The sequence below is a fragment of the Coffea eugenioides genome, chromosome 11, assembly GCF_003713205.1.
Source record: "Coffea eugenioides isolate CCC68of chromosome 11, Ceug_1.0, whole genome shotgun sequence".
Classification (NCBI taxonomy): Eukaryota; Viridiplantae; Streptophyta; class Magnoliopsida; order Gentianales; family Rubiaceae; genus Coffea; species Coffea eugenioides.
The window spans coordinates 23449610-23477192 of record NC_040045.1 but is presented as its reverse complement, the minus strand read 5'-3'; the positions used below and the strand labels follow the sequence as shown (position 1 = coordinate 23477192).

General features: G+C 35.7%; 1 protein-coding gene across 1 annotated transcript; it reads right to left on the bottom strand.

Moving 5' to 3' along the window:
• Window positions 1-4832: 4832 nt before the first annotated feature.
• On the bottom strand, window positions 4833-27205 carry LOC113754107 (tryptophan--tRNA ligase, cytoplasmic). The gene is made up of 11 exons (XM_027298448.1): window positions 26747-27205; window positions 25835-26020; window positions 23554-23605; window positions 23382-23447; window positions 21516-21602; window positions 17482-17574; window positions 15214-15294; window positions 13595-13666; window positions 7697-7765; window positions 7458-7568; window positions 4833-5291 (listed from the first exon to the last, which is right to left on the bottom strand). Exons 1-11 carry the CDS (start codon window positions 27133-27135, stop codon window positions 5241-5243), a joined length of 1257 nt encoding a protein of 418 aa, XP_027154249.1. The 5' UTR covers window positions 27136-27205; the 3' UTR covers window positions 4833-5240.
• Window positions 27206-27583: the final 378 nt, after the last annotated feature.

Here is a 27583-nt window from a genome sequence, read left to right as displayed (position 1 = left end):
TTCCTTTGTGTTTCCCTTATTTTTCAGCCATTTTCAAGGCTTCGTTTTCTTTTCAAATCAGCCCCAAATCAACACACAAGTAATAATATAAAGATAGCTCTTAAACTAGGTCATAAACCATCCAATTGTAACTCATTTCGAGCAAATAATCATCCAATACCAAAGCTGGAAAATTCTTAAGAAAGCTGGAATTTCCTCTTTTAAAACTAAAAAGTCATAATAAGGTTACTAATCACCTCACAAGTCCAAAATCAAGTTCAAAACCAACATATCATGGATAAACAACATAAATCAAAGCTGAAAATTGCAAAACCCTAGCTGAAATTTCACTAATCTACACCAAACCTAGAGTATCATCCATAATATTCCAAAATTCATGTCATCTATGCCATATTTTGCAAGAATAAGAAAGAGAAAGGAAGTTGTTGAACTTATACTTTCAAAACCTCTTGAGAAGTGATGAACCAAGCTATTTCTCCAAAGAAACTCTCCACTCCAAGCCTCCTAACTCCCTTGGTGCTAGTTTAATTGATTTAGTTTTTGTGATTTCAACTCAAACAAGGCAAGAATCAAGATGGAAACTAAAGCTCTCTCTCTCTTTTCTCCTCTTGAGGTTCGGCCACCATGAAGAAAGAAATGAAGAAAATTTGGCCAAGAAGAAGATAAGAACAAAGAAAATGGACTTGGTCAAACATCCCTTGATCATTGACACTTGGCATCTAAGTGTGCCTTCGTTTTTTTCTTCTTTTCTTTCCTTTTCCTAGTCAAATATTTCGGCTGACTTAAGGGGTAATTTAGGAAGGATTAAATGAAATAAAATCAAGGAGATTAAGGTAAGAAAGTATTGGTCAAATGGTGTACTCAACCGGTAACAAACGGCGCACATCAGTTCAAGCCTACTTTCTTAACTCTCTTGTACTTTTGTTTTAACTTATGATTCACTAACTTATTTTCAATACTTCTAATCATACACTTCCTCTTACTTAATACTCGCTCTTATCTACCAAAATTTAGTACACACACCTCACCAACAGATTACACTACCAAAATGCACAAAAATTCTAGTTTACTCTAACTATAAAAGTAAAAGTAAAACTTTCGATTCTATTATTTCTTATAACTAATGAAGGAGTAAATTAGTAATAAAGGAATTATAAATTAACTTATTCAAAATAAAAGAGAATTATAAGGAAGATATAGGTGCTTTATGTGACAGCCCCACCTCACCCTAAGGCGAACCAAAAGGTTCGGCGGGCCGCCTGCCCAGCTCTCGCCGGGACTCAGTCGCTCACTACAGTCCTCAAATAAATTACAAGATATATCTCAAATTTACATCAAATTCTCCAAGAATTACATATCACAAACGCAGCGGAAACTAATTCCCAAGCGTGGAATGTACACGTACATCCATTCAAGTCCAAACATTCATACAAACCCAACTATTACACAAGAGAAATCTAAAACTCACTATACAGGAGATAATCCATCCAGCCACATGAACAAGTACTGCAAGCCTTCCTTCGCCATGAGCCCTGTGAAGGGGAATAAAATATTTTTGGGGTGAGCTAGAAGCTCAGTGAGTAACCAATAAAATCAGTAATCAAATATATTTCACAATAATGCATTTCGATGATGTCATGATTCCAAGATCAAATATACGTATTGTTGCTCTCGTGAGCCAGTGAAATCATTGAACTTAAACACCCAACGCTCAAATAGATCACTTAGCGTTAAACAATAAGGGGGAGCAACGTTAGTGCTCCAGATCATGTCATGAACAATAAACAGGGTAGAGACGTTGGTGTTCAGCACAAGACTCCCCAAGAACTCATTAAAACCAAATCATGTCATGAACTCACATGCAAGCACGCATGATATGCAGTTGAGTAAATAATACAAGAAACATTTCAAAAGTACTTGGGAAATAGTTGAGGGTCACTCACCTCCACGGCTCAGAAACCATCCATCATATATCATTACCTTACCCGAATCCAAGCCCTAAACTCAAACTCAAAGCCATCAAATGTTTTCAAAGATCGGACAGCATTTCCCCTACATTTGCTTACTTTTTCAGCCGTCATGGCTTCATTATTTTTTTCATTCAAACCCAAAGGTACACACACAACAACAAGTTCATTCAATAGCCATTCAGCAAGCTCCCAGTAGTACAAGTACAAGTCAAGCTAGGGAAAAGTCCGGAAATGAAAGTTAAGCTCAAAACCAGAAAAACAGTTTTTGACATCATTTTACGGTTTTGGCACCATTGACACTAAGATTATCGGGTGAAGGTGAAAGACCCACCGTTTCGAAGCTAAGAGATAGGGTTACAATATTTCAGAAGGTCACTCAGCCCAGTTTTGAGTGTAACCAGGTCAAAAATGCAATATACTACACCAGAACCGCAAAACAGATTCACAGAATGCATTCTAGTACAAACATCATAAATCAGCCTACCTAAGTCCAAATCCATAAATTCCAAAGCCATCTGAAAGCTAAGAAATAGGGCTACATTTCATCAGAATACCTCAACAACCAATTCGGAAGCATTCCCAACCAAAATAACCCATTACAGAAACAATTCTCAAATTCGGGTAAAACCAGGGCAGCAAGGGTAATTCCGTCTTTTCACAAGCTACGCTGCTCCGATTGACCTGAACTTTTGCAGGCACCTCTAAAATATTATTCCCTACAACTTTCATGTTTTAACCCAAGGCCAATTCGGCCTCTAACTATGAGCTACAAAACCGGGCAGAATGTAATTCAAAGAACCCTAACTTTCCAATTTTTCTTCCAAAACAGAAATTGCTTGCAATTTACCACTTTTTCCACCTTCTAACTTCCTTAAATATCATTTCCAATCATCATGCATGACCATATAATCATATTCATATGAAAACAGAAAAATCCCCAATAATTATAAAACTTCACCAATTCAACCAAAATCAAGATATCTTTCACCCAATCACACATTTAATCAACACAACTCATTACTTTGACATTATCAAGACCAAAGGAAGCATTCCCTAGTTACTCACCTTGAAATGCAAGAAAAGGAACAACTTGGCACCTTAATCCTCCAAACAACTCCACTAATCACCTTAAACTAGCTTAGCAACTCACTTTTGTAGAGAAATTTGGAATTTAACCGGTAGGTTTGCAAGATTCAAGCTAGAAATGAAGGAAAATTGAAGAAACTCTCTCTCTCTTTCTCTCCTCCATGGCCGGCCAAGAGCAAGGGAAAAATGAAGCTCATTTTGGTCAATTTTTGGTATTTATTTGGTAAAGGTAAAGGTAAAGTTAAATGGTCAAAGTCAAGAGTGAATTGGATGGTGACACTTGTCACCTTTAGGTTTAAAACTTATCTTTTTGCCTCTCTAATACAAATCTCTTAGCACCTTGTAAAATAATCTCACTTAATACAAAACTCCAACAAGTTGTCAAAAATATATTGCATTTACCGCACTTGCGGGTCCTACGTTCATAATACACTTCAAAATTAACGTGGACTAACTTGTATCAAGAAAATGATTTGAAAACTATATTCCCTTATAAAAATGTATAAGAAATTAATATATTGAAGAAAGGCATAAAATTATCGACAAGGAAACAAAATAATGTCACGAAAATATATAAAATTTTCAGTTTCTCACACTCATTCTTTCGGGGCGTCACACTTTACATATATAATGATTTATTATATTTTGATTAGTGAAGAAGTACGATAAATCATAACATCTTGTCAAAAAAAAAGTTTTTCAAGCAATTTGGTACCTAACACCCTAATAAAAAAATGATAAAATAAAAAAACCAAATAAAAAAAGAGAATAAGAAATGACATGGTCCTATATTCTCCCATGATTGTGAAGCAATATCAACTGGATTAGACGATTATCTCTATTTATTTGGCAAATGCAAGCCTCCGTTTTATTCCAGCTATTGAAGATGAAACTGTAGTCATGAATCATGATAATAGTGCTTTGAGTTTTTTTTTTCGAAAAACAGCAGTGCTTTGAGTTATTTCCTCAAGGATAGAGTGAAAATTTGACAGTTATGTCCTTTTATCGTGGTGGTCTGATATTTGCTGATTCCTCCTGACCTAGATTTGCCATCATAAAACACATTTAGTCAGATCTTTGATGAGAAACTCCACTACAAAAGCAGCCATTGGACGCACTCTTGAAGATTTAAGATTGTTTAATAGCTTAGGAGACAATGTCAATGTGTTTTAAGTTCAGCTATTCATGTCAACTCATGGTTATTTATCTGTTCTCGAAGCATTGTATATCATCATTCAATTCATTCACTATGATGAGCAGTTGTTTCGGTAACATGACCGAATGGGGAGATCTGAAGCATACATACATGGACTCATTTGATTTTAGGAACATCGAATTGTTGATGCATATTTTGCTTACAATTACTATTCATCAAAGTTGATAAACAGTAGCTCCATAACAGTTCAGCCACTATTACCATAGTCATTTAACCTTTGATTGTAGCACATATACAGTAAATGAACGAAACTTTTCCGATTGATAAAACACAAAAGGAGTATTCAAGTTAGTAGGCATGTTCTTCCCCACAATATTACTTCTAAATAATTTGCTTGATCTCGAAATTCACTACTTATCAGTAGAAATTAACATACCATAACATATTCCAAATCCATGATGTCTAGAGCATATTCAACACCTTACAAATTCTCTTAAAAACAGATGTTTGCTCAAAATTCCCCAAGCTGGTTCATTAGCATACAGTATAGGAAGCGAGTCTGCAAGCTGTTTGCAAAAATAGAAGCTAAAGCTTTCCTCAAAATAGAAATATAATAAGCATAAAGGCCAATGACGTCCAGATATGCAATGAAAAGCACTTTTCTACAAGAGAAATAATAGAAATGTGTTCAAAAGAATCATTAGAAAGAAATAGCACAGAATGAGGAGAGGAAGGAGATGCCCGCTTAACTAAGAGAAAGTATTACCAATCTGAGTAATAAATTTCAAATTGGTTAAAAGCTGCTAAAAAAATCCTGTCAATTTCTTGAACCTTGGCTTCTAATCCGCCACAAGCATGTAGACATATAATCACTTTTGATAGTTGCATGGATGAGAATGTGCATAACAAAATATAGTGTGTGAATGACCAAGCACAAGGTAGATAATGAAAATCTCTATCCATCCAAAAGTTCGAAGTAACTTCAATGGTCTTCCAGAACCAACACCTTGAGGCCTAGATAGCGAGTTTTAGCTGAACATGTTTGGAAGAGGTCGTACTGCCATAAATGCATCAACCATCTGACAAAGACAAGAAAGTAAACTATTTGAAATAACTGAGAACAACTACAAACATCTCAGCCAATTACTTGAGTTAGATAAAAGAAAAACTTAAAAAACTTAAAACAAGTGGAAGCACATCGTTTGACAAAACCCAACATATACAACATTGATGGCATTCAGAAATGCTCCACAAGCTAACAATTAAAAAACCTGACGTTTTAGGGTAAAAATAACTATCTCTAGTACTAGCATAATGGATGATAGAAGGCAAAAAGTGTTGACTAAAATTACAGACAACTAGAAAATATATACTAATCGAAGCCCTTCCCACATACAATGAAGGGAGAACGGAAAGGAAAAATGGAGGAAGTGAAGGACAGGAGCAGGACATTTCTCAGTGTAAAATTCCACAAGTTTCTTGGACGGTGTGCTCTAGACACACTGCTGTAACATAAATTCTTTTCCTTTGGTCTTTGAATCTTTGCTAGCCAGTAGGTTTAAATGCAATGTTCAAAAGCTCACGACAATGAGAGGTTCCGACACTAAAGACATGCACTTGCAATGGTGTGTAACTTTTAAATTAGATAATACAAACATCTTATTGGGAAAAGAAATGTGCACCAGTTCGTAATATGGTACATACTCACTACATAGTATTTTCCTTACTCTTGGAAGCCCAAGACATGATTATTGCAAGGACACTTATAAAGACGTAATCAAATTAAGCAGAACCACCACGCCGAGGTATGCATGTTAGCTGTATATACACATATATACAAATCTATGCAAGTATACATGCTAGCTGCACATGTAGACACACACAAATATGCCTGCGGGACTGGATACATGTTAGTTGTATATATAGATGCATTTATGTTAGCTGTATACACATTTTAGTGCAGTTTGACAGCTTGCAGGATGGCCAGCAAAGCCATGTTATCATGAGGGTGGGCAATTGACCCACCCCCCTTCAAATTTTGGAAAAATCCTAATCCTTTGGTGTCCTATAATTGTTTTAATTATGCTTTAAATTAGATATGATTAGTTGTTTGCAGCCCCTCGAAACCACAAAAATTATATATTGCAACCTCTCAAACAAAAGTGAGGGGCAACCACTAAGAATTAAATATATTGAAATCCAATGTATCAGAAGAAAGAAGTCAAGAAAAAATAGCAATTAAAAAAACAGATAATATAGACATAAAATATCAACCCACCATGATGGAGTGGGAGCAATAATTAAGGAACGCATGGATGAATATAACCGATGCCTCTAAGAAAGAAACAAGCTAGTTATGTCGAGAAGAGTAAATGGACAGAGAGAAAAGGCTTGAATACTGTGTAACAAAATGCACTTGAGATATTTTTTTTTCTTTTTTTGAATTTGAATTACTCCTACCTCTTATCATCATTTTATTTTGGCCAATTAGCAACTAAGTTTTACTTGGAGGATTTTTGATAGTGTATCTTATTTATTTATTAAACTGTTTACAATTCAATGGGTGACCAATTACAAATTAATTTGTGTAATACTAGTAATCATGATGCAACTAATTGCTATAAAACTTAAGATGCCAAATTTACTTTCGTTCAAGCAACACTAACATGAATAATGCAAGAAATTACTTTGAATACTAAGACAAATTAAGTACATTATAGGTATTAGGATTAGCCAATTTGATTAACCGCTCACTGATAGTACATTAATTCACAAATTGTATATAACTAATTACTAAACCATTTTTGCATATGTGGTTACAGGTACTACTGAGATATTTTCTTCAAAGGCTCAAATGTTCCATTACTCAACTGTAGAAGATTGCAACCCCTGACTTCAGGCCCTAGCTCCTTCACATTATGGATGGCCAAAGGTACACGTTGAAAGAAATTATCATCCGCTAAGATCAAATGAAAGCTTCTCTGCCTTAAAAGTTTTAAAAAAATTTTTTAAAAGCTTCTCTTGAATATTCTCCATTCCAGGGAGCTATCAAAGAGGAAAGACAGTGAGCTACACTTGGGTTTTACAACAGAAGCAAAATTTAAAAAAAAAAAAAAAATCTTCTTGTTGTCCATACTATGAATCAAAGGATTCAAACTCAACTTTTTATAGTCATTTAAGAACTATTTTGTCAATACTTGAACCAACATGAGGAATTCAAGATAAAAATGGCATTAGTCTGTTACCTCATCAGTCACTGCAGCACGGGCTCGGCGATGTCTTTCTACCAATTCAGTTAGAACTTCAATAACCCGCCTTTTAACTTCACCTGTTAGCAAATGCCCAGCTCCATATTCCTGAAGAGAAAAAAAATACAAGTTTTAAGGTGAAGCTAAACATCTATCGCCTATGGTTTCTGAAAATGCAATTTCAAAATTAAGCTTTGGCCAGAAGAACACCAAAAAAGTAAAAGATGGCTGCTTACCCTCCTAATCTGTTCCAGTTCAGCATCATCATCAAGAAAAAACTCAAGATATTTAATGGGTATATCCACCTGAGAGAGAGAGAGAGATCAGGACACATATATACAGGTACAAAATAATGAATTGTAAAAACAACCATAACCCACAAGTCACTAACAAAACCCATACATATAAGATGTATCTGAAGAAGAAAAGTTGCATATGGATGTCATAACAATGATTTCTTAATACGTTGGAAATTGGGAAGATAACTACAGTTACCAGTATTTTGAAAACCAGAATAGGCAGGCCATTCCTACTGGTTAGTTCAAGAACTGGATGACCAGGCGGTGTGAATATATGTTACAGCAAGAAAATACAATAAAGAAAAAGAAAAACAGTCAAACTAAGTCAAAACTGCTGAACCACGCTGACCAGTTGAACCGCTGTGCACAGTGTAGGCCCACATTTTTGGGTTTTCAAACATTTCACGTGCATACGTCATTAGTCGGATCCATTGTAGGAACTACTCCTAAACAAAAATGCATGTTCCCTAGCTTTATTTTATTTTCTTTTTAAGTCTCTCTTTCTTTTATTTATGTAACTCCATTTAATAAACTGAATTTAAAAAAAAAAAAAGACCCAGAAAGAGAACAGACTAAATAAATGAAGAGGAGCACTTCTCAAAACAAACCCCACTACCTCAGATTCTCTTCAGCTCCTCTGCTCCTCTAAATGAGAGGTGATGTCAGTGTGGTGATGACAAAGATGTGAATTTATTGGGATCTTATTATAATGAAAGATTTTAACTCCTCAATTGGCTAATTTACTTTGAGAAATGAGAGTTTTAAACAACTATGAGTTGTGCTGTTTAACTTGATTTTCTATTCGTAAAATTTATCATTTTAACTGTTTTCCTTATTTTTCAATAATTATAATCACTAACAGATCTTTTTTCCCGACCTTTCATGAATGTTGTTAAAGTTCATTTAGGGGATTTAGCAATTTCCAGATTGTTCTTCATTATCCCAAAAGTCATATCGAAAGTTTTAAAACTTTGGCAGATTTTCTAACTAATTGTCGTTCTGTACTAGCATAACACGGTTCTCAACACTGCTCAATGGAAGCCCGATTGGAGGCTTAGAAGTATAGCCAATTAATGGATGTGATCCATTACAGTCCTCGCTAGTCCAGTTAATGAAAATCCCTGACAACTATTTAATAAGCAAAGTCACCTTAAAGGTAACGGGGAAGGAAACTCTCATGGTTACCACCCAAGGGGGTTAGCTAAACTGGGTGCCCTTTCTGCCCTTTTTCAGGGGAAAGATCAGTTAATGTTATTGTGGTTCTGAGAAGAAATTCTATCATCTAAAAGCTACTCTAAGTTGGTTAAAAACTAGTAGCTCTATGAAGGAAGGCAAGATCAGATAGTTCCACCTTTGATATGAAATTAAGTTCTGGATATAGTGGGGAGAAGAATGATCAGAAGTACACACTCCTTTACCTAATTTTTTTATCATTTTTCGCTCTGCAAGCCTCAGTTGCACAGATGCTAGAGCAAATACGAAGAAGTTTTGTAGGATGCAATGATGCAGGAACAAAATTCCCATCTTTTGCATTAGGCACATCTGAGAATCAATACCTAGGTTTTACAGATATCCGAAGTTTAGCTCATGCAGAGGAAGTAATGAGAAAAGGAGTTTGAGCAGACAAGTTTAATTAAAGTTGGGCAATTTAATCCACTTTTGGGGGTGGAGGGCTTGGGAGTTGGAGAGGTTCAAAAGCTCTTGCCCGGCTGTTCTTCGAAAGGGAATAAGAAAGGTTAAGCATGAAGTCTCCAAGTTAACAAGTTGTTAACAGGCATATGGTTGGATCTCGGCTAGTATACGCTTAAGAATGAAATTCCAACTAAATTTCATATATCCAAGGCAAGGGGTACTAGGGATAAAATAGGGACTGAGAGCAATTTATTTTCAAGATATCTACATGATTGGGATTTGCAATCTTTCAAGGGCTATAAAAGCAAAACCTGTAGGAGGAGAAACATGGATTAAGGCAATACTAGAGACTCACAGTCAAGCCCTTTGACATGATAATGCAGAACAGGAAATATAAATTATACAAGGATAATTTGGACACCAGAACACCTAAAAGAGTCACCCTTAACTGTAGTGAATAAACTGGATAGGAAGTGAATCTTCATTGGCTTCTTATGTGAGGCTAGACGTAAAATTAATTGCCAACCTGACCACAATATATGGTATTGCATAAGGGTTATGATGTTTAAGCTTTTGAGGCGCTACTTGATGGTGCCAGATAAATTCCCAGATCAACCGCTATGGAAAGTGAAAAAGCGATCATGAAAAAAAGATGGACACCTGTTACTGCTATAGAAAAATAACAAAGAGCTACATATAGTAAATACACCAATCCAGTCCTTAAAAAACTATTTACAGACTACATTATTTTAGTACTCATTTCTGGAGTAGGCAATCCATCCAGACTTGTAGCAGTCTTGAATTTTATCCTCCAAAAATTTAAAAGTACAAAGGTCCAATTGATTCTATTTCTTTTGCCTCACTTACTGACAAATGCTGGTTCATTCAACTTAATGTTTTTCCTTTGTGCTTGTTAAGCAACAGTTAATTGATAATACCTTAGTGTAAATTCTATACATGGAAACAGAAGGCATACAACCTCCAACATTCTTAAATTTTCTAACAAGTTATAAAAGACAAATCTCCAGAACAACTGGATACAGAATTATTCACCATATATCCAAACTATATATAATCATCACAGTCTGTCTTATCAAGAACTTTCTCAACTTGGGTTTTGTATATTTCATAAAATGAAAACACCAGATGGGCTGAGCTTCATCCAATTCACAGAAGCATAGAATATCTTCAGAAATCCAGTCAAACTCACTTGTCAAAAAAGAAAGAGAGACAACATCGTGTGCCCAATTACGAAATTCAGAGACGAGGAAAATGTAGGAAAAACTCATTTTTGGCCACTAAAATGCTACAAGAATAAAGTCCATAATACTAGGTAATCAGTGAAAGGGTTTTAAAAAAACCAAGTTAACCTAAAGCTGCATCAAGAAATGAAATTGTACAAAGTATGCAACATGGGAGAATCGGCCAATAAATGATAATAAATGATAGTTCTCTCATTTATTGACTGGTTCTATAGAGGTCAAAGGATGGGAGCAAGTTCTACAGAAACCAAGTATGGTAGATGAGCAAAGCTAAAAGTAGCATGTGAAAATTGGTGTAGGAATAGAACTCTGAGGAAGGCATTGCCTGATCTGCAAAGCTATGTAGTGAAATGCGAAGCTAAAGGGGCTGATGTTCAAGCAACATGTACAATCCAGCCTGAATCTGACATTCAGAATGTTGCTCGAACACTGGAGGTTCTCTTCAGCAATACTCTTTAGCTAAAATATGACAACTGGAATACTCTACATACAAGCACAAGTGGGAGAATAGATAAAATGAGTATAGGTATGGAAACCTACACAAAAATTAAGATTCACAGCTAAGTTTCCTTCTTTTCATGGTATGCAGCTTGCGATTTTATTTTACCAACATAACATCTGACCAGGGGTGCAGGGTTACACATTAGCTGGTTTTATGCCAGGATAAAGAAGTTGAAGATACTACTTGCCTCCTGTTAAGAGAATATAAATATTCTTGTAGATAATAAATTAGCAAGGGTATTCTTGTAAATAGTTTGTTAGGTTTGTATTCTTATAAATACTAGTTGGTCACTCATAATACTGTGACTAGATGTTTTCCTCCCAAAATACCTGTTAACATGGTATCAGAGCAAAAGTCCTAGGGTTAGGGTTAAACATCTAGTCACTATAAAAGTCCTGTTATTGGTTGTAAATGGGTGTACACTATAAAAGTGCAGCCTAATGGTTCTATTGATAGATTGAAGGCTCGTCTGGTAACTAGAGGATTTACTCAGGTGTATGGAGTAGACTACTTAGAAACATTTTCTCCTGTTGCAAAGATTACCTCGGTTCGTCTTCTTATCTCTTTGGCAGCAACTTACAATTGGCCATTGCATCAATTGGATGTGAAAAATGCATTTCTGCATGGAGATTGGGAAGAAGAGGTATATATGGAACAACCTCCTGGATTTGTTGTTCAGGGGAAGAATTCGCGATTGGTTTGTCGTTTGAAAAAATCCTTATATGGATTGAAACAGTCTCCGAGGGCCTGGTTTGGCCGATTTAGTAGTTTTGTCATGAAGTTCGGTCTGACAAGATGTGGAGTAGATCATTCTGTATTTTATCGGCATTCTAATGCTGGTAAAATTTTATTAGTTGTTTATGTGGATGATATTATGATTACAGGTGATGATGTTACGGGGATCCAGAAACTTAAATCCAATTTTCAGGCAAACTTTCAGACAAAAGATTTAGGTCATCTACAGTATTTTCTGGGTATTGAGGTAGCTCGGTCTAAATATGGGATTTATTTATGTCAAAGAAAATATGTACTCGATATGCTGAGTGAAGTTGGGATGTTAGGTTGCCGACCTGTGGATACTCCTATGGATCCTAATGTGAAATTAGTAGGAGATCACGGTACATTACTAGATGATCCTAGGCAATATCGAAGACTTGTGGGTAAATTAAATTATCTCACTGTAACAAGACCTGACATTTCGTTTGCAGTGAGTGTTGTGAGTCAATTTCTTGATACCCCTCGTACTAGTCATTGGGATGCTGTTATACGGATTGTCAGGTATCTTAAGAGTGCTCCTGGAAAAGGGTTGCTGTATCAAAATCATGGACACATTAATATTAAAGGATATAGTGATGCAGATTGGGCTAGTTTTGCCTCAAATCGAAGATCGACCACAGGATATTATGTATTTATTGGTGGTAATTTAGTGTCGTGGAAGAGTAAGAAGCAAACAGTTGTCTCCAGATCAAGTGCAGAATCTAAATACCGCGCTATGGCTCACACTGTGTGTGAGTTGGTTTGGTTGAAGAGCATGTTACTTGAAATTGGGTTTGAGCATAAACAACCTATGAATTTAGTGTGTGATAATCAGGCAATTGTTCATATTGCGTCTAATCCAGTGTTTCATGAAAGGACAAAACATATTGAAGTTGATTGTCATTTCATTCGAGAGAAATTGCTTGACGGAGTCATCAAGACATCTCATGTACCGTCTGTAGATCAATTGGCTGATGTGTTTACCAAGAGTTTAGGGGGCTCCAGGGTGAAATACATTTATAACAAGTTGGGTGCTTATGATATATATGCTCCAACTTGAGGGGGAGTGTTAAGAGAATATAAGTATTCTTGTAGATAATAAATTAGTAAGGGTATTCTTGTAAATAGTTTGTTAGATTTGTATTCCTATAAATACTAGTTGATCACTCATAATACTGTGACTAGATGTTTTCCTCCCAAAATACCTGTTAACACCTCCTACTGCACTAAAGTGATTACTGACTGCATACTAGTAAACATTAAAAGCCTACCAAGTTGCTAGAAGTTCAGGGTAGAATTATGTTGAAAGACTGCATGTCTTTTAATCACGAGAGCACTTCCACGGACAATTTGATGGGTGTGGTTAGATAACCATTTGACACTTTTGAGCATCCTCATAGAGAATTCAGGATAAATGCCTACTCTATTTTAAATTTCCCTGTGCTTCTTGGAAATTGAAATCACTACTTTTATACACACATTCATCGATTCCAGAAACTGTGCACTCTACCAATGGACACAAGTTGCTTGCCTTTTGGCCCTTTCCTTCAATAAACAAATTGACAAATCCAAATATAATAGTAAAGCAATAATGAACATAACAAACTGATTATGGAAACATTCACTATGAAGAGTAGCACCAATTCAGCAGTTATATCTTTTGCATGCAGCAGAGTTTAATACCTCAAGGTTTGCTCCAAACTTCCTTTGTTTCTCTGTAGTATCTTGTCCACCAGAGAAGGCATATTTATTAATCTGTGGAATGCCATAAAAAAGAAAGTGAACTGACAAGTAATATGACTTAATAGCTGTAAAAAATTTGCTTTAAAAATAAACATATAGACAGGCTTGGATATCCCTCTGACAAGGTGTTTAACAGATAAGAAACAAGCCATGAAGCACACCAAAAACCCTATGCACAATACATGAATATCAAGGTGTCAGTAATTGAAAATAGCATTCTAACGTTTAAGAAAAAGAACGCATGACGAGTAAGAAGAAAAATCAATGCATCCAACATGATCTGATAAAATGAAACACAGCAGGAAGTGTCAAGCAGTGCAGCCTTACTTTTGGTTATATATCCAGATAAATAAAAATTTCTTCATGTTAGCATATGTACTTTGTTTTTCAACAGAAAAAATAAATAAATTGCTCGAATCCACATTTGTTTTTCCTGGCAGACTACTTCATAGTATGACTACTATTATCTCATCAATCATCAAGAGAAATAAAATTCATTTTGGAGTACTTAAAATGATACGCTAACCAGATTTAAGTACAATGTATTAATTACAAAAAGATATTATTTACATGCTGGAAAATAGGTACTTAATATGGTGGTTTTTCTATTGACCAACCAGATAACTACATTGTAGAAAAGCTGGCATATGGGCACATTTGAGAAGCATAAAAGCACTGAATAAAGCAGCCATCAAGAGTGCCCCCCCTTCCCCCAAAAAAACCCAGAAACTGTGTTGTGTCACTTAGACTTAAACACTAAATTGACTCGTATGGCTAGAAGGATTCTAACTGGAAAATGATATATGCACATTCTGAACATGGAAAATCTTCATCACTAAAAGTTGTTTTGCTCTCTAAATGATGGAATGTAATGAAAAAGATGAGAAAATTCTATTCCTGCTGTCCAGCATTCCGGAAATCCATGCTCCATTATACCAAATTTCTTGGACCACTAAGAACAGATAGATGCCTATATTTTGCAGATAAGATTCCTTCATAATCTGAAACATGAAAACGTTTAACAAGAAATGGTATATACAGAAAATAGTTAATCCAATTGTAAAGATAACATCAATAAGATCAATAAAAGATAACATCAATAAGATAGTTACAACATCCCCAAGATGGACCCATAAACAACTGACTATCTACAAAAAGGCAAAAGTTGTTTGCTGGACAGTTTCCACATCCCCAAGATGGGCCCATAAACAACTTATTATATACAAAAAGGCAAAAGTTGTTCGCTGGACAACAGGAAGGCCAAATATTCCTGTGGACAAAAGATGGCAATTTTTGGTCTTAACCAATTACTAGCACAAAAACCAAGCTGTGGGAGAATCAGGATTCACATATCGTGAGCTCCATCAGTACTGTTACTTTATATATCCCACTTTGAACCTTTTGATTCATTATCTTTGATGCATTTATAGAGCCTGGAAAACTATAAAAATAAATAAATAAATAAATAATAAAATGAAAAGAACTACAGGAGAGGAACATGCATTGATTGTTGTGAATATTGAATCTGGAAAAACACATGGAGAAAAACTCTAGATGACCTTGTTTTTTATGTCCTTTGCAGTATCTGTCACATATATAGCAGAATTTGGATCACTAGCACTCATTTTGCCAGTCTCTCCCTGTAAAATTTTCAAGATAACAAAAGTTGAATGTAAAATATAGAAATCAACATGGAAACAACATGCAATAAGTGCCACAAAAAATGGAAGGTTCTATATCTGCAATTATTTGGTTCAGAGATAGACAGTCTAACTGTGTGTTTATTACTGTAAAACAACCCTTGTTAAATATAATCAATGTCCAACAAGAGAATACAGAAGCTAGAGACCATCAAGTTGATTGGGCAGGATATTGCCAACTGCTATTAAGTTGTGCAAACCTTGATACTCTGTGAATATCTTAAGGAGGTAAGGAATAACAATCATTTAAATTAGTAAAACAAGTTATATTTCATATAGAGTAGACAATCAATGAACAGAACTACAAATATCGAAGTGTTGGATTCATCATACATAGAGGAACATCAGTTTAGCCTATATTTACAGTAGGACTTTCTGATGCACTTTACGCAAAATAAGCTCTTATCCTCAATCAAGCCTTTGGAACGTTTCTTTTGTAGAAAAACTAAAAGAAGATTTTCCCGCAGGTCCTTGCTAGCTTAACCAGCTTCATCATATGATCCACATTCATAATTCTCTGTATATAGTCTATTTTCTGAAGTCCTCCCACTCACCTCCTGCCCCTGAACCCCCTCCCCCCTCACAACCAGGAAAAAGGAAAGAAAAGAAAAGCGAGACTGTAAAAGAGCTTTATCTAAATATAGATGGTTACAAGGTTTACGGGTCATCAACTCTCACTCCTTATTTTTGAGTCCTGCCTCCCAAGTGCTATCCTCAGTCAATTCCTCAGGTATTCTAAACTAGTTTATATCGCATTCATATCCAGGAAATGAAACAAAGTGCCGTAGATCATGAAGGGAACAATCAAGGACAACATTCAAGTTGTAAGATCAGCTTTTTCCAATTCACACTCTGATCATAAAAATTTGTACAGTATACATAGCTTAAATTCTAAATTACTGATTATTCAACTAGTAAATTCATCAGACTCTCAAATAGCTGCTTCATGAAACAAAAGGAACACCTAGAGCTAAGCTTTAGGAAATTTCCAATATATTCTCTACAGATGCCTGTATACATCCTCAATTCTAACCAGAATTCATGTTATGTAGCAAAGACCGAACTTCCCATCTGTAGTTGCGCTAGAGGTATACAAAGAAATGTAGAGTTATATCCTTCTCATGACTACTTGCTCATGCTCAGCCAGTTTTCTTTAATACTAATTTCACCTATAGCAGAGTGAATTGTGTGCAACAGATTTATGTTTCTTTAATTTTCAAGATAGTTAAAACTCTTATTGTGAAAGAAAACGCAGCCCTGGAAGAATGAAAACTTGCTGCATTCTGAGCACAACATCACAAAACTGTCTCTTTTTTATAATATGACAGACACTAGAGTTATGAGAGCCATGGGCACAGGGTATACCCTTTTAGCTTTAACTAATAGTATATCAAACTTTTGATATACTATTTTTTTATGCTACATGTGATTTGATCCCTAACTAGTGGTATAGCATTAGACTGATTTAGATAGCTTGATTCCAGGACTTGATAGCTTGATTATAGAATGTAGATTAATTAGCTTGGTTATTAAGATCTAGATTTTGATTCTTAGATCTCTATATGTTGAAATTTTGTACTTTCAGTAAGGTAGTGTTCATTTTATCAGACACTAAAGGAACCTATGAGATTCCTCACTCACCTAATTCTACACGTAACATCTGCAACCATTAAACCTAGATCATATGAAACAATTCACAGCTTGTAACTATTGGACATTCAAAAGGGATTTTTGATTTCTCATAACCAAGGGAAAATGACTTATTTAAACTTCCATCTTTTGGTACAGAGCATTAACAATTAACAATTAGATGAAAAGGCTAATGATATGAGCAATAATATCAGCTTTTATCAAACTTTTGAATGCTAAACTAAAAACCTAATTGTATCCACAAAGGAGATTTTAGAAACCATTATGGCAAAAAAGACAGTATCATTGCAGAAAAAAGCAGTAAAACAATAAATGTATCCTCAAGTACTTTGCAGACAGAAGTGCCGACATGGGGCGAGTTCAATTTATAGAACACTTCTATTTTATAGCAGAAATATTAATTCAACCATGCCCAACAGACTATAATTACACTTAAAACTATGAGTACATTAGAATTTGAAGAAAAGTAGAGAAAACCTGAAGTGCAGGAAAGAATGTTGATTCGATCAATGAGGGCTTACTGTATCCTATTCTAGGAGCAACATCTCGTGTCATCCGAAAGTAAGGATCCTGAAGAAAAAAAAAAGGTTAAGATCTACGAAAATCCAGAAAAAGGAGACTAATTGAAAAAGAATGGCACGTCAATCTAAATATCTGAAAACTGTCAATCTAAATAGAAGCTAGCATGCGAAACTATCTCCTCATTTGGACCACTTCAGACCAAATGTAACTTTTTCAGATCCATAATTCTTTTAGATGCCCAAAATTTGAGACTGGAACAGAAAGACCCAGTAAAACTGTAACAACATAGCAAAACTATGCAACGATCAGCAAACATTGGTAAAAGCACCTTGGTTAGAAAGAGTAAGACCACATAACTCGATTGCATACATACACTAAAACTCAAGACTAGGGGAAGTGACAGAAGCACTGAAGCAGTATACAAGAAACCAGCAAGCAACTTCATGGAGCACACCAAGCTAAAGCTAAGATGTCAAATCAACTTTAGGCAGATAATTCCCCGCCACAATTCTTCTTCTGAACATCATAAAGACATCCTTTGACAAGAATTTTCCTCAGAATAGCAATGAAAAAAGTGCATTACACGTAAATCTTTATAGGCTCGCAATATTGCCTCTAGGAAACCTTCTAGAGCTCTACAAGTTTAATTCTTCTACTATTTCATATGCTATAGTGTCTGCTATAGGAAACCTTCACCTAGAACTCAAATTTTTTTTCCCTTCAAAATGGATGCAAGATCAGGTGTGGAACAATGCACCATCAGAGACTATCAGACCTGTATTCCCAGATATACTAATTCCTCATCTTTTAACCAGGTGTTTAACTAAAAAAATAAAAAATATAATTAGACTTCAGCAATCAACCAAATTCACAGACACCACCCCGGATTGCAGCAGCATCCATTTCATAAACCTACGTTACTTCCATTATTTATTAAACAAGAGATGTGCACAAACGCAATTTCGCTTTGATTGTAGTCAAAGAATCAATATCTGATCATCTAGGCATCCATGATTGTTTAACTATGATTTCTCTTCTTTATGGAATGTTCATGATAAGTTCATCGAACATGCAACGTCTATTTTAAAAATTTAATGTATCATAAAATCTTCTTGCCGTCAAGGACATTTTATTGATAATTTTTTACAACACCATCGACATACCACTGAATGATTAAATTTAACACTTAGAATAGGTAGGCTCACAATCACGAGAGACAAATTAAATAATGACTATAATCGAGCTTGATATATAATTTTCTCGAACTCAAACACAGATCTACAAATTTAGGATTCAAAAAACAATAAGATTACACAACATCTTAGGGAGAAGGGACATAGTGCAGAAACATGGAAAAACAATAAAGATAAAGGGAGTGCTCTTTGTAGGTGAACATTTAAGGACTGAACTGCTGAACAAGATGATAAGTTGATAGGGACGTGCCCCATTTTATAGGCATACAAAGGTGGAAAATTTGGAACCATTAGAGGGGACCTCCATATGTAGAGGCACCTGGAATCTAGTGTAGTTTTGACATTTTTGGACATTTGGCTATGCTGCGCTAACAATATACTGGCAAGATACTCCAAGGGCCAGATTCATGTCCAAAAGCTCAAGCTCTTCCTGAATTTGAGCTTGCCTAAATCCCCAGGTCCTAATTAGTCCTTACAATGTAACACCATTTTGGTGGTGGAGACACTTGGCTGCAAGAATCACTACCTGAGTGCATTTTGGAGAAACAATGTTCATATAATGATTAATCTGCAAGTAATGCAGATGATGGATTTGGTGAATGGTTAGAAGGCATGTATATGTGTTAGCCTGGGCAGATGGTAGCTCTTTCATATAATCTTTATTCTACAGCCAAAATAAGGCCACTAAATGTGTTTCAGGTTTTCCTTTTTTCTAATTCATGCATTCTTCAGGTTTTATCAGTATATGCAAAGGACAATATCCATAACTGCTATGTGATATGCATTCTCCCTGTACAATAGGAAATTACCAAGTATATCATCCTTCGCCCACTTATTCAGTTGACATTTGGTTGTGTAAAGATCATTCAGCTGGAGATATCCTTATTTACCTCCTTTCATACCTCCATGAAACACAAAAAGCTTCTTTTTCCCTTTGCAGAAAGGTTGTATTCTCGGATATTTACTTCTCTAAAGATACACAGAGGGAAATTAGATGAATCAGTTCCCTCAACCAGTCTAAATCTGTCTCTCACATCAATACAAATCTGAGGCTAATTTCTTGCACCACATCATTTTAGTATTGTATAGTAAACCAACTGGTCTGAGACCTTACTACTGTATCTTTAGTTAAGTAGCATGCTTCTTCCATATGGAGCTTGGGGAATATGAAAAGGCTGTATTTGTATATTAGGTCTGAAGTTCTAGAAGACAGTTTATAGGTGAGTAACAAGCAGAGCATTCAAGCAGGACATCGAAAAGTTTATATAGGTAAGCTTATGTATTTTTTAATGGAATGTGACATACAAACTGAAAAAATACATCACACATCAAAATTGGCCTATGTGATAGATTTACATTTATGGAAACAGTCTATCTATACTTCTAGTTTTCTCCAACCACCAATGAACAAACTTGCAGACCACTACCAGCACGTACATTACCAACACCAGTTACACCACCTTAATTAAAACATCATAATGTAGACTGTTAAAAATAATTAATTAATTAAAAACCTTAACCTGACAACCACACCAGTTGACAGATCTGGGGGCCACCACACCACCCAACCCATCATCCCAAAACCACCCTCGAGCACTGGCTGCTTTACCTAAAGCCAGCCAACCCATTTCCTGCCCCTTCTCAAGTCACATCACCCATCTTTCAGAGTCACCATCAGGCCATATTCGCCATCTATAACTTGCTTTAAGCAACAAAGTCCATAAAAACACCATGATGTAAGCAAGCACACTCCCAAAATCTTACCAAAATTGTGAGTTTGTTCCTCCAAGATTTACTAGCAACTTGGTTCCTACACAAAAACGGTAAAACATCCATTTCAGGGACTAAGCAATTAATTGGAGGAAACTGGAGAAAGTAGAGATGTGAGGAAAAACTGGGGAAGCAGAGAAATGGGAAGAAAGCAGTAGATGCAAAGGCAGGAAGACGTATTAGGTAGCCAAGAAAAGGAGAGAAAGATGTCTGACAGAACAGGGGAGGGCGAACAGAGCCCTGGAAGAGGAGGGGAGGGCCAGAGAGAGAGAGAGAGAGGAGCCATAGAGTGAAGTAAGGAAAAGAGGGATGCTTCTGAGGTGGGATATTGCGCTTTGATGTGTCACTAAACACTTTGTAAGATTCCTCTCTTAAAAACTAATTGCCTGTGAGTAAGGGAAGAAACCTCAGGAGTTTGTTCCTCCAAGATTTACTAGCAACTTGGTTCCTACACAAAAACGGCAATATATCCACTTCAGGGACTAAGCAATTAATTGGAGGAAACTGGAGAAAGTAGAGATGTGAGGAAAAACTGGGGAAGCAGAGAAATGGGAAGAAAGCAGTAGATGCAAAGGCAGGAAGACGTATTAGGTAGCCAAGAAAAGGAGGGAAAGATGTCTGACGGAACAGGGGAGGGCGAACAGAGCCCTGGAAGAGGAGGGGAGGGCCAGAGAGAGAGAGAGAGAGGAGCCATAGAGTGAAGTAAGGAGAAGAGGGATGCTTCTGAGGTGGGATATTGCGCTTTGATGTGTCACTAAACACTTTGTAAGATTCCTCTCTTAAAAACTAATTGCTTGTGAGTAAGGAAAGAAACCTCAGGAGTTTGCACTGTAAACAAGGTTAATTTTTTAGACAGACCTGATGTCTATCTTGTAAAGGAAGATAATTCGACATAAAATCAATTGAGCAACGAAATTCCTTGAATAATAATAAGGTCAAAATCACCACAATTACCACGCAGAAACATGAGAGTCCAGAAGTTTTACAAATTCAAAAATCAAGAACCATGTGGGAATGAGAGTAAACCTGGTCAATTGCACATGGAATCAAGCAGCGAAGATTCTCTCTACCAGAGAAAAGATGCGGAAATGAACTTGGAAAGGATGGAACAGCCTGTAAATTATTCAAATGTAGATCACCAACTAGAAGCAGAATGCTTTCAGGCCAAGGTTCTAAAGCGTAAAAAAAAATCAAACAATATAACAAATGACTGATAATAAGGATAAAAATCCTCAACCACTGTATCATATCTACAAGGTGCACTGAGATTGTTTATGACTTAATTAGCTTTCATTTTTTGATACTGACTTGCAGAATATGTCTTTTAACAGAAGTACACATATCTTTCTAACTGTAGTTACTTTCCATTTCCTCCCCCTTTTTGTTTTTCATGGGAACCTTTCCTTCTAGATGAGAATTGGCCATCACCCAATGGTTAAGGGTCTTTGTTATTCATCTTAAAACAATGGATTTGTTTTCACTATCTTCCTTCTTCCTTCCCATCCATTTCCCCTTTCCAGAAAATTACCCAAAAGCTTAAAAATTAAAAAAAAGGGGCAAAAAAGCTCACCTTTCTAGTTTCTGCAACATAGTTTGTATTTCAAAAAATGCATATAGAACTTAGAATTTAAAAGGTCAATTAAAAACCTAGTGTTGCCAGGTAAATTTAGTATGTTTCAAAATCTTTTCAATGATGTAAACAACTTTCATCTGTATCAAAGAAAATTTCAGCAGCAGTCAACCCCTATATATAACACAGAGCCATGGAATCTAAGAGCAAGTCAACATAATTACAGAAGAAACAAGAGGGAGGTCTCTCTGATTTGATAAACTCAACAAAAGTCAACTTAAAGATAATTCCTAGACATGTTTGCATCTTATTATTGAGTTCTCTACCGTTTAAAAGGTGAAATTTTTATGATTGTGCACAAAGGCACACTACAAACTCACCAAAACATAGATATAAGAGAAATCATCACAAGATTAGTAAGAATTCTAAATGGGTCAACTAAAATCTTAAAGTGACTAGTTAAGTTATGCAATAGATCTAGTACTTCCCCGATTAAATGACTAAGAATCAATTGCATCCACAACTAGGAGGAGAAAGGAAGCATATACAATGTACAGCAAAGTTCTCACCTTTATTTTAGATTTAGATCTACTAGACTACAGCAAAGCTTTTTCACATTTATAACTAACAAAGGTAGCTTTTAACATGGATAAACATAAGCATTTAAATGCAATCCACTTCAACAATAGTAGATGAATAATACTGAAGTAGAAAAGGATTTTCAGTTTGAAAATTTGCGTCTAGATCTCCCCTATCTTGTCCTATATCACTAAAAACAACTCAGACATTAATAGGCACAGCAAATGCTTTATGCAAAAGTACCAGAAAAAACAACTTCTAACAGTCAGCCTCAAACACATGACCATGCAAGTGTCCCAAAAGCACTGCATAAAAATGACAATGAGTTTGTTTGGATAAGAGTTTATTTGGATGATTTATTTGAGATAATTACTGTAGCACTTTTTGTGACGTGATGTATGTGAGATAAGATTGGGATTTGTGAGGCAAATTATTTTTTTTCAAAACCTCTCTATCCAAACACACCCAATACTACTTACTAGACCCCCAAAAAAAAATCCAACACTCCTCTTGAACTGTTTGTGTGAATCATTCCTTCAGGCAGCGTACACAGAATTTAGAATATAAAGTGCAAAAAATTGGAAAAGGGGAAAAACTAAAAGGTAATCGCCTCCAATCAGAATGGAATATTTACTTGAACATTCAAAATTGTGAAACAAAAAGCAAACATTAACTAACCATTTCTTGAACAACATTACAGATACAGCAGAGGTTACCATGTAAAATCAAGTACATTCTCCTACCTGAACAGGAGGAAAACTAACTTTTCCAATGTGATCTTCCCCAGTGAAACCAAAAATGCCAACAACCTGAAAGAAAGGAACAATTAATTCTACTCAGGAACCCCATTAACAATATAATTCATTAGCAGATAGCAACCCAGCATGATGTGTAATGCCTTTTCAGACGGATCACCTTATTGTAAGTGACGCATTTTGCAACCCTCACCATGTTCTTGTAGAAGGCACTAAACAGAAAATCCTCAAGTAAGAATACTGTAGCAGTAAATAAGAAATGCAACATTAAAAAGCAAGGATGTCCCTTTCTTTTATTTGGTTTGGTAAGAAACGAATATCTCCAGCAATGAACACCATGATCTGTCTCTTAATCGACAATCAAATTGGAATCCATTCACCTTACAATCGGGAAAATGCATATTGAATTCTACATTTCTATACAAAACCTGTTTTTCAGAACAAAATCAGGATTCAATAATAGTAGATATATCTATGCTATACATATCTTCACTTATTTATAATTTACTTGAAAATCCATCTTGAAAGAAGTGTAACAAAGAGTACCATCATTATTCAGATAATCTGTCACTACGAGACTATTGCTTGCTTCATATTCAAGTTCCAAGCCCAAAAAAAAATTTGATAGGATCCCTACATTCCTTTTTAATCTCAATAAAACTCTCCTAATTGCAATCACCATTTCTATATGGTACCTCACAAGCACCAGTAGTCAATAATGATGAGGAACTACTTTTCATGTAAAGGTTCCATTTAAAGATGCTTCAGAAAAGAATTAGGGTATGAAGACTATAACAACCTCGTTGATAAAATAGCAGATAATCAAAGTTTATGTTAGTCTAGTCAGATGTATGAGCCACACCCTCAGCCCTTTTTTGGCTGCATGGACGAAATTCATGACTATCAGGAAGCCAATGTGTTGATTTGCTATGGTTGAAATTCATGACTATCAGGAAGCCAATGTGAAAGACTGTCAGCATCGATTAGCCTACAAGATTGTCTGCATCTGAACATCCAACACTTGTCTATAGAAGACAAGGAGATATTCTAAACTTTGGCTAGTATTCAAGCACTAAACATTGGATATTCTAAACTTTGGCTAGTATTTCAAGCACTAAACATTGAAAACTGAAATTATAAGGCAAGGGCAAGACAGAAGTAATGTACCTACAGAATGTTTAATGAAAACGTATAAATCATGTTTTGATAGTCACTATGACTGATTAATGTTGTTAAAAGGAACTAATGGATAAAGTAGACTTTAGCTTTAAAGCATGCATTTTTACTACACAAGCATTAAACCAATTTTTACTACACAAGCATGCATGAAACAGTATTAAACTGATTTTCAATGCATTACATGAACCCACATTGTGTATCTCCCAACATCCACTGCTACCACAGTTAATACTCAACTGTATACTTGAACTCGTATGCAATTACCTTTCAATAGCAAAATCTTGAGATGCAAGAACAAACAATAATATGTCTACATCATGAGGCTAAACAATAAGCATGACCAACTTTGCTATTGAAGCCCCAAGAACAGGATAGACAACTTGTTTCTTCATCCATCTGAAAGAAGAATTGTTATACACCAAGGAGAAGTACTCTCGCATTGGCCCTGTTAGGAAACCTAACCTTGCTTAAATCCAATTCCACTCAACCTAAAACTAAGAGTAAACATCTCTAGTTACTAGTTGTGGTAATCAGAATTTTCTCCAGGTTAGTGGCCAAATTTTTTATAGGCATATCATACAATTTCTCTAGATTTTCTTTCTTTCACTACCTTTTTTCTTCATTCCAGCTGTTTAAGCCCTGACAAGTTCAAGAACATCTCAGTTTCATTCATCTTCATGATAATCATCCCCTCATAGGGCACAAGCTTCTCATCACAGACATCTCCCAAATAAACTAATCAATTTTTAGAGCTAGCAAATCAGCAATGAATATCCATGTAATAACGTTTTTTTTTTTTTTTTGGGCAATAAAGCATTCTTACTTGATAAACATGGAACTTCAGGAAGTTAAACATCAGCTTGGTATTGCATATCAAATGAAATAAAGCACTTCAATAAGATCCCATACCTAGAGCTAGCACCGTATAACTCAATTGAGACATTGTGGAAAAAGCTAAACCTCTTTTAAAGGGAAAATTTATAAAGATAAAAAATGATTTTTGCAATAAGTCGATAAAAGTTAAAGATACATCCATACCACAGAAAGACATATTCCAAATCAACAAGCATACATGAAACAAGGCATATATCCAGAAGCAGTGTGATATAACAAGCATTTTAAGCTTTCAATAACAATTACGTAGACATATAACATACAAAATTGTGAAAAATTAAATTACCACGATGTCAACTCTAAATCCTAAAATGAAGTAGAGATAAAAATAAAAAACAAACTCACAAGTTAATGAACAAATAACATACCCACCAACATAGTCAAAATCACAGAAAATAAAGGTCCTCGAAATGTCGAATCCACATGCAATCAGATCCTTAGCATTCTCTCGTGCAAGTCTCTGACTCTCCTCTACTGACAGATTCTTCCACATGCACTTCTCATCATCAGTCAACTGTATTACAAGTGGAACCTTAAAAGCATCCTGCAGGTACCTGCAACCAACTAGATTCCTGACTTTCTACCCTGAAGCTCCGCCAGTTGAAACAGAAAAACCAACAGAATAACACATTCCAAACTAAGTCAATTCTAACTCTTTTAAACTAACATTTCATTTGACCGTTCACTGTTCAAATTCGACTCCAAATCATACATCTGAAATTTATATCAATTCAAGAAAGAATTTGTACAAAAGGCAAAAGTTGCATAAGCAGAAAAACCTAACAGGAGAATATGCAACTCCTAATGCAAGTATCTGGAATAAGACAATCTCAACTTAGTTTTACCCTAAAAGGGTGGAAGAACTACCTCATTTTTGGGGAAAATGATCGTTTTGAAGTCAAATTTTCTAATATATTCTCTATCAATGCAAAATGTGGTGTTCTTGCATTTCAAAGTAGAACAATTTTCCGCAATTTTTATGATATCAAAGGACTTGAGACTACCTACGAAGATACAAAAGTAAAATACAGCCCAAAAATTTTCCAAATATAATAAAATCATATGCACATCATTCGAAAAAACTAGCTGAGACTCAGAAACTAATTCCACAAAGAATCAACGAGGTTTACTCAATTTCAACACAATGTCATCCGGAACAAGACATTCAATTCAATAAAAGCAACAAAAAGAACAAATTTCTCAAAATATTTCCAGAAAAAAACTGGCAGTAGGAAAACCCCCCCCCCCCCCCCAAAAAAAAAAACAAAAAAGAAACATACTTGGTGAACATAAACGGAACAAGATGGCCGAGATGCAGGGCTTCGGAAGAAGGTCCACGGCCGGTATACAAATAAAACTTGTCTCCTCTTTCGTAGGCGTCGAGAATATCAGTAAAATCCCGGTGCGCGAAGAAGACGCCGCGGCGGAGAAAAACGTGAGGATGCCGATTGGTGAGGCGTTGGACGCGGTCGATTAAGGACTGGTCGAGTCTTTGACAGCCAAATTGATCAATCAGTTTGCCGTAGTCAATTTTGCCGCCTTGCTTGGCGGATACCTCCCATGGAGTCACTACTTGTTCTTCTTCTGCTACTTCTTCTCCTTCGGGGGATAAGGACGTCGACGACATTGGTGGTGGAAAGTGGCGAGCTCGAGGGTTTGAGGATGGCATCACCTGCTCTAGAGTCTAGTCTCGTCTCTGTGCTACTCTAATAAAAGGACTCACTGAAGCTGGGTTTTGGCCGTTAAGAGTTTCCTTCTTTTTTTCTTGGCCGGTTAGCACTTTTTTTTTCTTTTCCAAAATATCATTTATAATTTTTTAGTGTAAGTAAAAAGTAGGACACCTCCTGCTTACACTCATTCTTTCGTATCATCCAATCCGTTCTTTTTCCCTGACATCTCAATATAACTAGTGTTTTTACAAACATTTACAATTTGGGACAACTATCCTATAAAATGACTTATGTCTCATTCACAAGACACCGGGCAAAATCACATTCCCGCTTCACATTTCTAATCAATTTGGTGGCAAATTTTGTCAAATAATGATTAACAATATTAAACTCCCTGAGGACAAAAGTAAAATGGTATAACCAAAAGGAATTTTCAACTTTCTAATA

What these genes read in the sequence shown, in the direction of transcription:
- LOC113754107 (XM_027298448.1), bottom strand. Translation starts at nt 27,135, where the DNA reads ATGCCATCCTCAAACCCTCGAGCTCGCCACTTTCCACCACCAATGTCG. An exon ending in AATGCGTCACTTACAATAAG is followed by an intron (nt 23,448 to 23,553) that starts GTGATCCGTCTG and finishes CCTTTCTTTCAG; the next exon opens with GTTGTTGGCATTTTTGGTTT. An exon ending in GTGCTGCAGTGACTGATGAG is followed by an intron (nt 5,292 to 7,457) that starts GTAACAGACTAA and finishes TGTCTTTGTCAG; the next exon opens with ATGGTTGATGCATTTATGGC.